An 18,681-nucleotide genomic window follows, 5' to 3' on the forward strand; every position below is an offset into this window, starting at 1 on the left:
AGGTATCATGCAAATTCTGAAGGGAAAACCACACACATGCCCACTGAAGTCAGCCCACTCTAAACCCACTAACACTTCATATTTTTATCACCCTTCTAGGTTAAATTCTATCATCAACCATTTTTCCAATATGTTATACAGAAAAAAATAATTATATTCTGACTGTCGCTTCCAATTAACAGCTTCAGCTCCAGTATTTCATATTCATGACACTGCAGTCAAGTGCAGTGACACATCTCCCTCATCTGTTTGTCAGAACGTGTTTGGTTTCCGTTTCAAAATTCCTAATGGCAATATACAAGTGATCCTAACATCCAATATTCAGGACTTCCCCTTGTGGCTTTCTATACCCCTTCTTCCCAAACTACCTATTGCCATTTGTTTTTCTTTCAATCCTTTCTTTACCTGTCTTGCAGTTCCAGGAAACTTCATTAGATTCCATATCTATAATATGTCAAAATTCACATTGAAGTCCACAGGCACGAGATCTACTACTACTCCTTCCTTTTTCAAATATATTATTTTTCCCTTTAGATAGGAAACAAACTGCAACCAAAATGGTTGAACTCAGAACAAATGTCATTCCTCATCAGTAATGGAGACTGAATTCCTCATTCCTTCCTCACTCCTTAGTTTATCCAAACCTGTCCACCTAGAAGGAGAGCCTACATTACTGTTCTACTGTTACCTCTCATTGCAACCACAACACTTTAAATTTAAAGCAAAGCCTTTTCATCAGCGAAGCAAATTTAAAGCCAATAAACCTTTAGGTCACACAGACAGTGCATAATACAGAAACAATGTTGCATCATCATACAATTCACCGGAATACTCTCAACTGGAATAATACGTGCACCACCATTAATAGGGAAGTTTATTTTGGAAGGGTAACACAGTTATACAGAGCATGGAAAAAAGCAGAAGCATGGAAGCTGGTATCATCTCTACTAATGAAGTATCATAGCTTAGGCTGAGTTCAAACTTTACTTTTATAAATTAAGAATAAAAATGCCTTTAGTTAATTTAACAGATGGCAAATGAGAAAATGATGTAAAATTACATTTTCTGAAGTATTATTAGATTGTGAAACTGCAGCAGGGCTGGTAAAACCAAGAATTTAACAAGGTTGGAAAGGAAAAAAAAAGAAAGACTATCCAGTTACAGCATTTTCTTGACAGCCTTCCAGAGTTTTAATGAAGTTAAAGAAACAACAACAACAACAAAATCCACAGCATTCTATTTCTTAAAGGGTATTCAACTTTATGGATTAAATTTGAAGTCATCTTGTTATCATGACTTGACCTATCGCAAAGGGTAAATTTACCTATATCTAATATATACTGAAGAATATACTTACACTTCACGATGAAGTATGTGGTGCTCAGGAGAAAAGAAGAATGGTTAATGAGCTCAAAAATATGTGATACAGTAACAGAATTTGTATACCAGCTGATTTACTTTAAATAGTAGATTCTCTTTGTTTTACTGAAACTGTAGTGCTGGTAAATGGTCAGGTACGCATTAAAGTACATTAAAGTACATTTCTACATTAGAAGGAAGAACACTATTGAAAAATAACTGTACAGTAGAAAGCTCTGATTACTTCTTTAAAAAATTATCACTTGTTTGAATAATCTCATGACAAAAGCTTGACTGAACTACCACATTCTTACATTAAAAATCAATTTTAATTTTAATTGCAAATATTCAGCTTCAAGCCTGTTTGAACTTGTTTGACTGCAATCTTACTCCATAAATTTCAGGAAGATGTTGCCCATGCAGCCCAGCCTTCAGTGTGCTCACATCCACTACTTGATCTCAATAAACATACATCACTGTTGATGAATGTCAGTGGGTGCCCATTTGTTCTATGGAGAGGAATTCAGTGACACACCTTTCCTTCATCTGCACTTCCATGCCAGACATCGCTTTGTCAGACTGCCCCTCTGCTGCCATCTGTCACATGGCAACAAAATGTAATGGAATACTGAAGGGAAAGTTCAGCCTCTACTGCCGTCCCACCAACATCTGCCTCTGATGTCATGCACCAACATAATAAAATAGGAGGCATTACTTTAGGAGCAGCCTATGTAGATTTAGGGGGAAATCTGTGCCTAAACAGCCCCGGGGGGGGGGGGAAGAAAAAAAGCAAAAGGAAGCAACAAATATATTTAGAAGACAAACACATAAAACCCCACCACCCTAACATCAGATGGCAAGTAATTATTTTCCCAAGAAATAGAATCACGTTTTCCACAGCGTTCCACAACTAACAGACAAGAAAAGAGTATTTACAGCCTTGAAAAGGGAAGTTCCCTCAACTTTGAAATGATTTATGCCATACTACATGCTGGGTCAATTCTGTTTACTTCGCAGGCAGCAGCTTCAGAAGCTACAACTGTCATTTGTACCCACAGATTAGAGGACTAGTTTGAAAGGAAAACATGCCCTATTCGTATAGTTGCACTCTATAGCCTCAATATCTTTCTTTCCTGAATAAACTTAATGCTTCCCAAGAGAATCAGCAGCACAGGACACACTGTTTCACTATCAAAAGTGGTCTACGAGAATGATTAATGATTTATTTATTAATTTTTCTCTGATACTCGTGGCTTGAACATCAGGTACACACACAAGCACACCATTTATCTTGGTCTAATTAGAACATTCTAGGACTACAGTTGAATACTCTAAAATTAGTATTCGTAGCACAAGCCACCTAATAAGCATTTTAATACATTAACTCTTTATAAATAAACAAAAGAACTCGCTTCGAAGACAGTCTGTCCAAATATTCAAATAGTTTCGTATGAATAATTGTTAAGCAGCACTTTTCAAAGGGCTCTGAATTTTAAGCATTTAAACTTGCACGCTATCAAAATGCTCCAGAACTATGAAACATCAAGCCTGGCATTTTGTAAAACACCTTCCTATGGCAAGGCAATACATCGCCACGATTCTTTAACCTCTAGGAAAGAAACAAAGAAGCAACAGCTTCCTTCTGTAATTTCATTTCAGAGTTGTGACTCTGTTTCAGACACACATAAATGAGACCACAATATAGAGTAAGAATGTATTCTTCATATATCCATGTCGGTTTGGATCCAGACTGGAGACGATGTGACCTGTCATACCTATTCATTCATTTCTCTACACTGACTCCATGATTTTAAAGGAGAGGGACAAGAAGCGAAATGGAATAATCGTGCTTTAGCAATAAATATATATATACACACATGTACACACACACACGCCATCACACCCCACTCCAAAAGCAGCATGAATTTTAAAAAACCACCAATTGCAACCTAGTCCAAGAGCTGTGAAGCTACTACATCTGGTCTGTAACATTTATTGCCATTTAAAATAATGCTGCCTTGCGCAAACTTCTTAGGAGTAACAATATTTACACGCAGCGTTTCCAGATACCAGCCTAACACCTTAAGATACTCCATGCTGCTTTGTTTGATCTACAGTCTCTCAGTTAAGGGAGACAAACCAATATAGTTAAACAGAACTGATGAGTTATCTGGTTTCCTGAGAACAGCTAACAAAAATCGACCTCTGGAAAGTCTAAGTGTGCTCTCATTCCATGGGCAATGGGTAAAAAGTGAGAAAATATTGATACGTCCTTTGAGGACACATAAACTGGTGGAGATAATGAAGGCAATCATGTGCTAGTGCTTCTTCATCGTGATCTACATGACACACTACACACATATAAAGTGCCCTTAATCTCAGCACTAAGGGGCTTTCTGCACTCTCAGATAAGACCTCAAGTAGGAATGCAATTTTCACTGTTTCTAATGCTTTGGTAAACAGGCTGATATCAGTCTTGTAATCCTAAGGTTAGTGTCCGATGCAAACACAAGAAGTAACTATTAAGTTGTAGAGTGAGTGAAGGCATGCACCTCTGCTACTAGCACTCCATCTTCCTAATCCAAAAACACATCTTTTCTGCTTCCCTGCCTCATTTTCTCTTATCCTCCTACCTAAATACACAAAATAAAACTATGAATTAGGCATTTGTATTTTCCAGAAAATTAAGAGGAATGCTGTTTATGGTGCTGTAAAACATCTACAAGTTGTTCTCAGTGACCATTAGTAAGGCATTTTTATGACCTTCTAGGATAGAAAATTATATAATCAAGTAGGCATAGCCTTAAAAAAAACCCTCACTCTATAACTTAATCATATATGTGCCTTTATGCACCATTGGAGCAGACTGACGTTACATTACTACTACATACATAAGAGCTCAACTGTAGGCACTCAACAGCTGATTAGTACTGAAGTTTACAAAAGCTGTTTATAGCTCCTAACCTTGTTTGGAAGGGGAGGGGAATGCTTTAGTGCAACTATTTTTATGAACTCGGCAACTTCAGTTTTCCAGCCAGTATACAACATACTGCTAAATATCTTCTTCAAAATAAAGTCAGAGATAGAAATCCTATGTGGATTCCAGATTCATCGTCAATCAAGGTTCTTCCAAACATAGAAGGAGAATTACATAATTAGTTTAAAAATAAGCAGGTTTGTCCTGTCTTAAAGAGCAAGTTAAAGCAATTACAAGGCAGGAACATTGGGATCTATATCATAGTAAATAAGACCAGGTTGGACAGGGCTCTGGGCAACCTGATCTAGTAAAGGCGTATGTTTGGTGGCCCTGCTAGGCAGGGGGGTTGGAACTACATGATCCTTGAGGTCCCTTCCAACCCGGGTCATTCTGTGATTCTGTGATTCTGTGATTAAAAGCATAGCATGCAACAAAACACTGCAGGTAGGAATAAGGGAACAGCAACAGTCGCTCTTCCCTTTTCAGTAAGGTTTCTACTACACGTCTCTTTAAATACCATCCTACTTTGATGCAGCTTCATGGGAATAAGAGGAAAACCTTTACCGCTCCTATTTTCAGACAGTTATTAAAAATAACCACAAGCGTCTGATCAGAAACTTTCTTACACGCACATGAACTACCTATAATTAGCATTCAAGAGCTGAGGCTTTGCCTGCTGCTGACCATCACTAAAGCACACGCTATAAACAGAGCTCATTTAACTCTGAATCAAACCATTTAAGTTAAGCCCACTTGTTCACAAAACCTGTCCCTCCTTTAATGAATTCATCTGGTTCCTGAAAAGCCTGCTCAGTACATGGGCAAACCCAAAACCCCGAGCACTTCTGGTCTTCAAAATTTCAGATGATAAATAGTGCCTCAACAAAGGAAGGGATGCACAGCATTAACAATCAATGGTACAAAATTTATATTTTCTTTAATTACACTAATATATATATATTAGATAAGCAAGGGAAGGAAGAAGAATAAGAAGGTGCGGTTTAAAAATGCCCAGAAAATTCTAGAGTGTGCTCTGTATCCCATCACAACATTTACAAGCAACTCTTCCCTCCTGACCCCAAGAATGGAAACACATATAACACTAAACACAAGTAAATAATCAGACACCCCAAGATACCACATGAACTAATTGACTTATTTGTTAGCCATCTAGGGTAAGGACACAAGGCCATCAAGAAATGCAGTATTCATACCTAGAGAAAAGCTCTATGTCCATAAACTCTTTTCAGCAACGAACGGCCCTAAGTCTCCCTGTTATTTCTGATGCTAGCTGGCTAACCTCAACAGCCAAATCTACTGTCCTCTTCCTTCACACCAGAAAAGAATACATTAGCAATTGTGTAATGCTCCGTGTCAGGTGTTTTCCACCACTGGCATAAACCTCCATGTCTGTAAGAACCTGCTCATCATTTGTCACCAATCTGAAAATTAATCTATGCCTTCTCTCTCATTCCCAATAGAGTCTCTTTCAAATTTAATCCCACCTTAATAACTTCACTCTCAGTTAACAATCTTTCTGTTTTTTTAAATGTTCTTTCAAGATAAGTTGGTCTCTCTAAATAATGAGTTCTCAATTCCATTATTTGTTTTTCAATCGGATTAGCACAACTCTCCAGTCTTCCCTCTCCTTCTTCGTTCCGTTTTGTTATCTCATCTTTCTCCATAACATTGTCCTGCCTCTCCGAGGTAACAGTCAGATACCCTATGGTAATTGTTGAGTCATGGACTGAACCAATGATCGAGCACCTGGGGAAAGGCCCAAGTCAGGCCTGGGAGAACTGGCAACTCACCTGTGTGACTCGAAGGGGCGGAGCCTTCCTACACCTCTCTTGGATAACATTTAAGGGCTGACTGCCACAGGGGAAGGTTCTCTTTCTGGAGATCCCTCCTGGGTGGAGCTTTCCCCTGCAAACCTAGAATCTAATGATACAGGTGAGCACTCTTCTTCCTTTCCTTTATAGCAACTTTCTCTCATGCCGGTCCTTCCATCATCACACCTTTGTTGTAATGCCTTTCCTATCATATTGAACCATCCAATTGCTACCGATGCTCTCATGGAGAACTCTCTCTTAATTAGTCTTATGCAAGCAGGTGATCTTTTTTCTTCCTTGCCATGTTATTTTGCACTACCTCCTTTTATCTTGTTATTTCTAAAACAGAAAATCTGTTTCTCAGTTTTCTTCATTTTTGTCAAGCTGATTTTCAACAATGATCCCCTTTTCACATGTTACTCTCAACTCAAAAGACTTCTGGATAATTTTTCATATTAGGAGGCTGATATTTCTCAGCTGTGGGCATAACCTTCATCTCACCAGCCAAAGGATCACAGGACAGCGGAAGAAGACAGTATTGGGGGAAAAAAAAATTTCCCCATATTTGCTACCTTTAAAAAACAAGCATGAAAAGTACTCCCAGTAGGTATCCTTCAGCCTTCAAGGGATGGTCTTAAGTATAGTTTTGAAAAGACTACAGCTGGCAATAACTTTGAACTTCACAAAAATAGAAGAATTCTTCACTTTCTATAAAGTTGAACTGGAGACACATAGGATGCTATTACAAGTCTTAACCATTATTCTGAGTTACCCAAAGCACATAACTTTATTAACCAAATAATAATTAACAATTAAAAAAGCTTTGGCCACCAGTTTTACCATACACTTAAGTGCAGCCTCACTATGTTTATTTTCCACTGATACTATTAAAGTGAGAATTACATGGACAGCAGGCCTTTTTCAAACATGTAATTTGCTAACTATGTTAAATAAATAAATAAATAATACTAGATATTTTACTATGAATGCCTTTTAAAAAATTAGTAGTGATCCTCATAGAGGCTTAAGATGCCGTACCTACTTGTTCTTGGTTAGGTATTTGTGAGCCACCAAATTTATATGGATATTTTTCAAATATAATAGCCTTTGGCAAGAACTGTCTGTTCTGTAGCTCTTCTAAATAGCTGATTTACCATAATTGAACAGCCACTGCATAAGTAAAAAATAATAAAATCAATCCTAAAACTACACGCATACAGACGTGAAAAATAAAAAGGTACTCAAACAAATGTAGGACAGTAACTTACATCCCTTAATAGCTTGTATTTTGCTCAAGTCACATTTTACCATTATAAAACCCAGTGCTTTATGATTGGATTAATATGAATTATTCTATGGACATTTTAAAGCTTTTAATGATTCTTAGTGGTATGAGTCTTTTTTTCAAAACTGGCATCTCATTACTTTACCGACCCTACCTCTGTCTGAACATTCAGCTCCACTCATTAGAACAAACATCTGCTACAAACATTATTAATGAGACCTGTACCATGGGATGCAGCGAGCCGCTAACCACCTGGGCTAATGACTTTACAGTACAAAGTTGATAACACTGAGTCATCCAGCATGCCCTGTACATGCTATAACAATTATCTTATTCAGATAGCATCTACTATTTCTGCAATCCCAGCCCTATGAAATTGGACGCATTTGTAAAGCCATACATACCTTGTAGCTACTGCTGTCCTACAACATGTATTTTCTATTTAAAAAGCCAGAAGGCATGACTTCAATAGTGGAAAATTTGTCCTTTGGATTTTGGTGTCTTATGAATAGATGACCTAGATTACCATAAAAATTATTTTTAAAACCCCAGAGGTTTGACAACTGTTTCAACAAGCATACAGAATAGACTTGATGTCAAACCAGGCAAGATAACTGCAAACTTAAGTAATTTTTTCAATAATAATGCAACATGACTTTAGAAATGTTTCTCCCAAAACAGAATTACTTCCAAATAATATTTACATACACACAAAGAGCTGCCATAAACGAAGTATTTTTCCAAAGAGAGACGCAATCTGAGATAAATATGGATACAGGTCTTCACATAGACCCTTATAAAAATGTTTGCTAATTTCCTAGACCATGACCTCTCATTAGCTCAGAAAGGAAACACTGAGTGATTCGGTAGACCAACCACACAGCATTTACTGTAGGCCTTGCTGAACGGCTGCATAGAATGTTCTGACTGCACTGTCGGCTTGGCATCTCCCATGCCTGTCCACAGGCACTGTGCTTTATGGAGCACTGTGCAGCACAACACTGTCCACCCAGGAACTAAAAAAAAGAGAATCATAGAATCACAAGGTTGGAAAAGACCTACAAGATCATCTAGTCCAACTGTCCTCCCATTGCTGTTGCTACAGCAAACCACAAAACCAGATCTCATAGCTCCTCATCCAGACGTCTCTTGAACGCTGCCAGGGACAGCGACTCCACCACCTCTCTGAGCAGCCATTCCAGTGCCTGACCACTCTCTGAGAGAAAAAGTTTCTTCTTATGTCCAACCTAAACCTCTTCTGGTACAACTCGTGACCATTTCCTTGGGTCCTGTTTATTTTATTGGCTGGGAGAAGAGGCTAAACCTCTCCACATCACAACCTCCCCTCAGGAAGCTGTAGAGTGCAATGAGGTCTCCCCTGAGCCTCCTCTTCTCCAGGCTAAACAATTCCAGCTCCCTGAGCTGCTCTTCATAAGACTTGTGCTCCAGACCCCTCACCAGTTTTGTTGCCCTTCTCTGGACATGTTCCAGGGCCTCAATGTCTTTCTTGTAGTGAAGAGCTCCAAACTGAACACAATACTCGAGATGTGGCCTCACCAGAGCTGAGTACAGGGGGATGGTTACCTCTCTGCACCTGCTGGCCACACTATTTCTTACACAGGCCAGGATGTCACTGGCCTTCTAAGCCAGCTAGGCACACTGTTGGCTCATGTTCAGCCCAGCATCAACCAACACCTCCAAGTCCCTTTCCTCTGAACAATGCTCTGAGAACATGAGATCAGAGCATTAGCAGCCATTACGACACTATGTCAGTTTAGAAAAGCATAAAATAAAAGCAGCTGCACTGTCGTTAAGCAGGGTGTCTTTACAGCAGTTCTGTAGGTACAGATGCTCCCTCAGGCAGTGCAGGTGTAAATTTAGGAGTGTTAGAGAATACAAGACCAAAACTGAGGAACCTCCCTGGGTAAGAAGGGAGAACACACTGCATTTCCCTTTGGAGCAAGCACATCAGTTCACTCCAGAACATAACATGGAGCAAGATTAAGATGTGTACTTTCAGATGCTGACAGAAGGACTCTGAAAGTGAGGTACTGAACAAGCAAGGCCACTCGTGTAGGCACAGCCACTGAGAACCAGCAGAAAGAGTAAGCAAGGGTAAGTCAGAAGATTTTGAATTCCAGGATCTGTTTTAATAGGGGAATATTGCCAATGAAAAAGAAACTCAGAATCCATACGTTCACATAAGCATGTAAGATGCTACGCCAGTAATTTTCCAAAAATGCTTTACAGAATCACTGTCAACTAATTAAATCATATTATTTACTCTTTGCCAGGTGATAAATAAATATCTTTTAAGAAATGCTTTCATATTTTTTTCTTTCCACTATAGCTAGAAAAATATAGCAGTACTCACAAAGCAAGAACACTCAGCTCCAGATAAAATCAATAGGAAAGAGAGATGTATTTGGAGAAAAGTAAACGTCTTCATGAAATTACTGATACTTTATGCCAGTTAAGGCAACTGAAAAACAAGGGCTTTGACCATGAAACCTCTAGAGAAAACTACCACTGAAGGAATAAAATGTAAATATTTAACAACAGCAAAATATAAGTTTGCTTAAGAAACTAGGCAAGAAAATACTGCAATTGACCCATAGGAGCAAGTTATATTCAAGTGAGAAAGTATAAAATAGAATTGTTAGTTGAGCATCTACTTTTCTACATCTCTATCTAGTCTGATGAAACAGTAGCACTCTTAATCAAAATGAAAGGCAGAAAAACAACTAAAACAAAACTATGCAAGCCAAATAACATTGTAATAAACAGACCAGAGGCTGCTGCAGCTGTAATACGTTTGACAGGATAGGCTCAGAGATATGTGACAACAGGGGTTTCATTTCCAGACAAACTAAACCAGGTATCTGTAAACACATCTCCAGTAACTAATGTCTTAATATTAAATTCAGGAAGGTCACGCTTGTCAACTCAAGTATTCAGAACAATTATTGAAAATCTGTTGAATTACATATGGAGTCTGGATCATTGGCAAACAGCAAAATAATTAGAAGCATGTTCACTGTAAAAGTTGCCAGACTTTTTCCACTGTTGATTAGGATATCTATTACCATACAGGGTCTAAACGTCCAAACAATAGCTCAGGTTTATCTTTAATCCCATTCTCAGCATTCCTTCAGATGAATTTCATTAGCACTAGGCCTGCATAACACCATTTTCTTCTCTGTGTATACCTATCGGTTTGTGCATCTCCACAACCAACTGTAAGTTAATACGTTCTCAGAAAATTCAACAGAACTCTTTAGTTTCCTATTCTACATTATTCATTGTCATGGTTTTGTGCTGTTGCTGTCAATATTCTACATCATGACATCATGTGCAGTATGAATCATTAACAGAGGGTATGCGGAAGTGTAACAGAGGGTATGCGGAAGTGTAACAGAGGGTATGCGGAAGTGTAACAGAGGGTATGCGGAAGTGTAACAGAGGGTATGCGGAAGTGTGGAAGGTTCATGCTCCAGATCTGTGGAATAGCAGCATCCCGAGTACTCAGCTCTTGGAGAAGAACTACATATCCCAGAGGACAATGCGGCCAGAGACGAATCACCAGAGGAGGAGGACACATATATAATCTCACTCCCAGGCTGGAACGTTTCTTCTTTTCACTCTGTCTATTGCTTTGGAGCGCTCCATCCCTGCCGTCTCCCTCTATCAGCAACGTTCCAGCCTGTCGCCTAGAGATCACAGTAGGCCCTCCGGTTCTCAGGGACTCTCTCTCTCTCTCTCTCTCTCTCTGTCTTGTTTGATTTAGTAGTTGCAATTATATTGTATCATATTGTGTCATCTTGTATTCCAATATTGTTCATATTTAGTAAAATAAGTTTTCTCCTTAGCCTGCTGCCATTGTTTTTGTCCATTTCCCTCCTTCCAGGGGCAGCAGCCTCTATCACAGGTAAATCTAGATAACCCGATTACATTCATTCTGAATTTTAAAAATACACGATGAAATACCCCCAAATACTTTAAATTCCTCTTAAGAAACTACACGCACTCTAATTTCTTTCACAAAAGGCAGACTCCGAGGTGCACTACCAATTCATAGGTAACTATTCCAAACACAAAATATGTCCTGTACGGTTGCATAAGAATATTCCATAAGACTTCGGTTTTCCAAATGAACACAATATGACAAAGAAAAGCTTTTCCTATTGAAAACATAAAGAAAATGTGAAAAATAGCTTACAACCCTACAGAGTAGCAGTAATTTTAGTTTCTAATTTAATATGGCATCTTACTGTTTGTTCCAAATCAATCTGCACTGGTCAATGATCCACAGCTTTGAAGGGATTATTATTCAGTGGCAAAGCATACAAGAGATACTGCAGACAAAGCTATTTCTTTTTCCTTTAACATAAAATAGATTTCAGTAAAGAAATTATTTTAAAGTAACATTTTCTGTTATCGCTACTTCTAGAAGCAATAGGCTCACATTATTCCAAAACATATCCACAAAATGTCTTTAACACAGATTAAAATATTAGTGTAAATCAATCCTGGAAACAAAGACTTGCTTAAGGATCAAGATGTCAGAAAAGGCAACAACTACCAATTACAATATCTGAGCTACACACATTAATACTCTGCAAACATTTTCATGGCTTCAGAAGTCAACTTCATGGATAGTATAACTGGAATGTGGATTAAAAGCACAATTAATGCAAAGAATCCCATCTGGTTCTTTGCACGGTCAGTTTAGTTGGCTGAGTTTATTTGTTTAGGCTCAGCAGCACTTGAGTGCACAATACTGCTCTGAGAATAAGCCTGGATCTCCCAGCACAATGTTTCTGTAACCTCGTGTTCTCAGAATGGCTGCATCGCATTAATATTGGCCGACTGTGCTCAAGCACCAGGGTGATAAGGCCGACATTCTCACACACTTCTTAATGCTTGAATGTCATACTGAGTGTGAGCTTTGTATTTTCACATCGTGCTCTGCCCAACCTAATAAAACCCTGAATTATAAACAGTGAAGATGAAAAATATTTGAGGGACCTTTTGTGTGGAAGACAGCTTAGTTCTGGCTGAATTGTGCTGAATCCTGATGGAGTCCAAGTGGAACCACCTGGTAATTCTCATAAGACATTAAATTCCCCATATTTTCAAGGCTTTACATTATCTAGAATATTCCATTCTAAAACTGAACATAACAAACCTGACAAAGTAATGAAAGTGAGAAAATCTGTAGAAGATATAGGCTATAAGTTCCTATTAGTGAGACACACCTGAATAAGATGCAAGAAATGTCATTGCTATCTACCTCAAGATAGTGCACACAACAACATGCAAGACTGTGATCTGAATGCTATATGTAGCAGAGACTAAGATCATTTCCATTAGTATCTGGTACTCTTGACTTCAGTTTTGAAACCAGTAACACCGAAGAAAGACAGGAGGTTACAGTATCAGTCCCTAACAGCAATGATTCCAAACATCCAAGACATCCAGAAGTCTGTTGTAATTTCACAGATGTTCCAAATTAAAAAATATTTTTCTTATTTTCATAAAATACCATTTTGAAATGCCAGAATTTAACTTAAGAAAGATTCACATGTATGAAGAGCCACAGTACCTGTTTGCAAGAGTACAAAGACAACGGGGCACATAACACTTGGGGTTTTATTTCAACACGATTAGTAAGATACTGTATACACCTCATCCCAGCTGCTGGGAGTAGAGGGAAGATGCTCTGTGACACACAGGTTTTTCATACACATCAGAAAGGAACACAAGGATACCCTGCAAATAACATTCAAAAGAGAATCTCACCATCTAGTCACCTTGAGAACCTGTCCTAGGGAATGCATCACAAATGATGTTCTTGTCACGTTGCAGCTTGCTAATGCTGGATGCGTTTGCTACACTTGTAACCATTAACTGATCTATGCTAGTAACAGCACTCAATGAACAACTGGCAGAGCGTATTTCTTCACACTTCTCACAGAGCTGTAAAGTGATTTCGATCAAGACCACTAAGTTTTGTTACTATCAAAAATTAAACAAAGTACTTAGATAATAAACTTGCAAAAAAAGGGAACTGCAGCTGTTAGTGTCACAGATAGCAGGATTTGGGAGCACCCTCTGCAAATGTATGGGCAACGCCAAGCTGAGTGGTGCAGCTGACTTGATGGAGGGAAGCAATGCCATCCAGAGGGACATTGACACACTCAGGTGAGCCCATATGAACCTCGTGAAGTTCAACAAGACCTGCACCAGGACAAACCCAAACAGAAATACAGGCTGGGCAGAGAAAGGACTGAAAGCAGCCCTACAGAAAAGGACTTGGGGGTTGCAGAGGACAAAAAGCTGATCACACGCTACCAGCAGGAGCTTGTAGCCCAGAAAGCCACCTGCATGCTACACCAAAAGAATTGCAATTTATCTAGATTTGACTAGATAAAACCCAATTAAATGTCTGAAGCGTTGGCAATAATCCTGCTTCAAGTAAATGAACAGCAGAAGTTCTTCCCAACAGATTTTAATCTGTGTATGCAATGCCTCAGGATTTTTGCCTTAAAAGCAAAATATTTCTATTTTGCACGATACATTATGGAAAAATAAGTCAAATAAATTGATGTTTGCAATTCCATTGTACATATTTTATATGTATATACACACACACATATAGACTACATAAATACACAGTAATCAGTTACAACTGGACATGCTTGAGTGCCAAAGCACAAATCTCTAACACAATCTGAGACACCACAAAATAGCACAGATACTCAAAATAAGACAAATAAATCTTGTCTGAAACCCACACTATTCTATATTGGCAAATGCAGACAAGACATAGTACTGTATCATACCTAAAAAAAACTTTGCATGTGTTAAGAGAAGTGAAAAACAAAAAGGAGAAATTACATGTAAGGATGCATTTCAAACTAGCAATCATAACACTGAATAGGCTCAAAAGATCAGTATAATCAAGTTGTAGTCTGTTTCCAAAGGGAGAATTAAAAAAGTCCTCCCTGCAATGAAAGCAAGAGAATTGGTAAGGGAAGATGAAACTATTGACCCTTTGGTCAATATGAACCACAAGTCTGAATAAAGGATCACAGTGTGAAGAAAAACAAGAACCCATGGCATTTCTAACATTAATCTACTTCTGAAGGCTCAAATATAAGTTTTAATTTCACTTTTATAAACAAATTCTTTAGCTTAACAAACTCTTACTGTTACCGAAGATTATTCTAAGACCTTACTAGCAAATCCCAGCTGACAGACAGACGAGGGTCACAGAGAAGAATAAAAGTACACACAGCCAGTCTGTAGAGCAGCTGCTGAAATGAAATTCAGCCATAAACATCAACAAATGTTCGGTACCAAGACAAAAAAACAAATAAAACTTCGGAGTCGGTTTTGTTGTTAGAATGTGCTTTGTCTGTTGCAGATGTTAGTTCACCTTCCTGGGAAAATACAGGCCGCCATCCACCCAGTTCACAGGGTATTTCTTTTTCATTTAAAATGAGCTTACCGAGTGCCGTCTGCTTTCCAGCTAACTTTGTATGGCTTCTGTTCCAGAAACTTAATATTTTGCTTGTCCATGGAAACAGGCTGTGCTCCAGGGAATCCAGACCTAAAAAGGGCAATATGTTTATTAATGTTCTGCAGTGAGCAGTCACACAAGGTAATGCATTTCTTTTTTAACATCACGCGACTGAAGTCACATCTTATTCTAGACTTGCTGCAAGGTTAACCTGGAGTTAGAACATCTTCCCAACAAGGTATTTTGCAAGAGGAATCAAATGTTTTTCTGATAGCGATGAGGGTTACTTGTCCATGACAAAATAATGAATTATGCAGAACTTCAACATTTTAATTTTAGACAAGGAGAGATTTGCATTCAAAACCAGAAGCACTGGAAAAACTGTAAGCTTCAGACAGCTGGGAAGCACTGTGAGCAACTCCCTGGAGCTCCAGCTTTACGAAGGAGAAGTTCAGAATCTGAGACATTAAAACCAACACTCATTAACGCTGGACATAAAACCAAGCTGGCCCTATAAAAACGAGTATTATGTTTTACACTGAAGTATAAATAAATGCGCTGTGTGAGGAAGTACTAAACTTTAAACAAATGCTTGGACAAGACTACATAGGGAATTAGCATGGCAACAATTCACCTGAAAATCTGCAGGTGATAATATCACCTAATACAAGGATAATATCATCGTAAAAGGAATTTCAAAATCTTGTTTATTTACAGCTGATGGTTCTATTTCACAGGACAGTGCAACATCCTCACTTGTTTTGCATTTGAGGGTTTTTTGGAGGCTTTTTTTTTTTTTACTTTTACAAGCCCATCTACAAACAGCCACTCTTTTTGACTGCTTCCTCCCACAAAACCAGAAACACAACATTTCTAGGCAGTATAAATGAAAAAGTTCTAAATATTCTCATACCCTTCCCATCCACAGAATTGCTGACACTTTTGCTGTATTCCTCCCAACTTCGGTTGTGTTGTCACCTGGGTCACATATTTAACTGTTATACCTTCCAAGAAAACAGCGCCCTAAATAAAAATAAAATTAACAAAAAAAATCAGTACATAAGCTTTCACAAAAGCGTATCAGAACATCAATACAAGATTCAGGATGTTTTAACAATATATGATCTTAATGAGCGATACTAGCTTAGAGACTTCTTCCAGTCCAGCACTATTTCTCTTCCCACTGGTGACAGGATGAGGGAAAATGGCCTCAAGTTGCACCAGGGTAAGTTTAGGTTGGATATCAGGAAACACTTCTTTACAGAAAGGGTTGTTAAGCACTGGAATAGGCTCCCCAGGGAGATGGTTGAGCCACCATGCCTGGATGTGTTTAAAAACTGTTTGGATGTGGTGCTCAGAGACACAGTTTAGCTCAGCAGAGGGTTGTTAGTCAGGGTATAATGGTTAGGTTGTGGTTGGACTTGATGATCTTTAAGGTCTTTTCCAACCTGAGCAATTCTATGATTCTGTAATTCCATTCTCTCCCAAATCTCAAGATCAGTTCAGCTCTGTCAGCAAAGTTAAATATATGGCCCACACCATGAACCAAAGAACTGAAATGAGTTATTTCTGGGAATAAAAAAAGTGTCAAAAATACAGCCTCAAAACAAGTAAACTGTAAACTAATGACAAAATTTAACTATGAAATGTTACATTTAAAAAATAAATACATAAATTGTATTCTACCAAAAATTCAGTACTTTCCTCCATTCCTGGGAAATAAGAGCTGCTTACCAGCAGCTGCACTCAGCACGTTAACTGCATTCAGACCTAGATGGTAATTCCAGTATAATAAGTTAAGATCCATGTTTTTAACCTCTGCTTAGATTATGTAGGAAATTTAGTATTTCAAAACTTAAACTTACACTATAGGGGAAAATAAAGTGTACTTATACAGCACCAAACTTAGAGGGTTTCTTGGTTGATCTAGAACGAACTTCTTAACAAAAGAGAACATAACCAGCTAGCATGCAGCAAAAACACATGTGAAAATACAGTTATATGTTTCTGATACCAATCTAAACCAGGCTACCAAAACGTAGAAGCTATTCTGAATGCCCCAGACAAGCCTAAGCAGATATCAATAAAAAATATGGAAAACAAAACTCAAACATATAATCTCTGTATTCTAGAAAAGATTTGATGCTGTGTAGAATAAAATCCTGCACAGCGAAACCCGATAAGGCCATCAGGTTGAGAAAGCTACAGAACTGAAGGTTTCTATGGAGATCCCAAATCTATCAGACTTATTTTAGCAGCATCACAAAATCTCAGTGCAGACTAAAAAGATCAAAGCACGATGCTTTACCTGTTGAATTGCATATCCTGCGTATGATGACAGAATTGTTTTCTACCTGCTCTCTAAAAGCTTGAAACTTGCTTTAACAAATCTAGCTGCATACTAAAGAGCCTTCATGCTCCATTCCCCTTCCACACACCATTGCACTCATCTATTCCACTCCTGAGCAAGTCAAGGAACTAAGATGGCAAAAATAACAACATGAATTAGTAATATTCTTCCAAACTGGTACCCTAAATTAGCTCACCATTGGATGAGTCAGCGCTGGTGCCTGCACAGTGGAAGTAAAAAGAACACAAAGAGTAAAGGGAAAGCAGAACCCAAGTTTTCAGTTAAGACAGGCTCAGCTGTGCCACCGAATCATATTCTGAGAGCAGTACAACCTGAAGCAATAAGTTAGCTCACAACCTTAATTACCTTAAGCTCCACAGACTTTCAAAGCATCACTTATCCCATGTTATTTCTGCTTGCACCAGCAGGTACAACAGCACACAGATAACTCAGCAGGGGAGGAAGAGCTTCATAAGCCTGGCCAGCATGCTGTCTGGGTTCTCAATAAGGGGTTAAGATCACTAAGAAACAAAGGATTGTGACTTCATTGTGACCTCCTTCTCTGAATAACATAGAATCATAGAATCATAGAATTACTCAGGTTGGAAAAGACCTTGAAGATCATCAAGTCCAACCGCAGCCTAACCAGTAGCCTATCTCTTAAAAAACAACCACAAAACAATACTACAACAACAAACCTCTGCTAAATCATATCCCTGAGTACCACATCAGAGTGCAGCAGCATTTGGGACTGCTAAGAAGAAAGCAAAAACAGGCAAAAGCAAATATTTTCCAAAAAAATGAAGTCGTAAACATGCAACTGGTGCTTACCACTTGAAATCGTCTCCTGCAGACTGATTAGAGAATTACACATTCACACAGCTGACTTTGGAGGCGCTAACATCAGAGCACATAGTACAATCAAGTTATCCCATGAACTAGAATCAGCCACACGCTGCTTTCACACTTGACATCACAAGTATGGTACTGTAACACTACAGTTCTGAACAGCTTCAAAATTTCTCTGTATGGTACGGAAGGCATTGAGTTGGAGTGAATTACTCAACATCACAAAGGCATCAAGCTTTCCAGCACACAGGAAGTATGCACCCTAATTTAGTTCCAGTCACTTTGTTTGGTCTGTTTGTTTACTGTAAGAGCTTTTAGTTGTAAATACCTGACAACAGATTCTCTTGCATAAGCAGCATGTGCTCGATTGACGATTACATACATGTGTATATATATGTACACAGACACAAACACACAGTTATGGTTTGAGCGTGGAGAGATGCAAGTATGAAAGAATTAAGGAAACAAGTACAGCTTACAATTAGACAAAGAAGCCAAGCTTTT

The 18,681-nt window shown here is 38.5% G+C and overlaps 1 protein-coding gene across 3 annotated transcripts in view; it reads right to left on the minus strand.

Annotated features, from left to right (window-relative positions):
- The window catches only part of RNGTT (RNA guanylyltransferase and 5'-phosphatase), a 185,001-nt gene that overhangs the window by 144,116 nt on the left and 22,204 nt on the right, over positions 1-18,681 (minus strand). For all 3 annotated transcript variants that reach the window (XM_072333278.1, XM_072333280.1, XM_072333279.1), the window contains exons 7-8: positions 15,892-16,001; positions 14,967-15,068 (exon numbers count right to left, since the gene is read on the minus strand). In XM_072333278.1, coding sequence (XP_072189379.1) covers positions 14,967-15,068; positions 15,892-16,001 — 212 coding nt within the window. The remainder of the gene's footprint in view (positions 1-14,966; positions 15,069-15,891; positions 16,002-18,681) is intronic.

Source organism: Excalfactoria chinensis, chromosome 3, assembly GCF_039878825.1.
Source record: "Excalfactoria chinensis isolate bCotChi1 chromosome 3, bCotChi1.hap2, whole genome shotgun sequence".
In the NCBI taxonomy this organism is placed as follows: Eukaryota; Metazoa; Chordata; class Aves; order Galliformes; family Phasianidae; genus Excalfactoria; species Excalfactoria chinensis.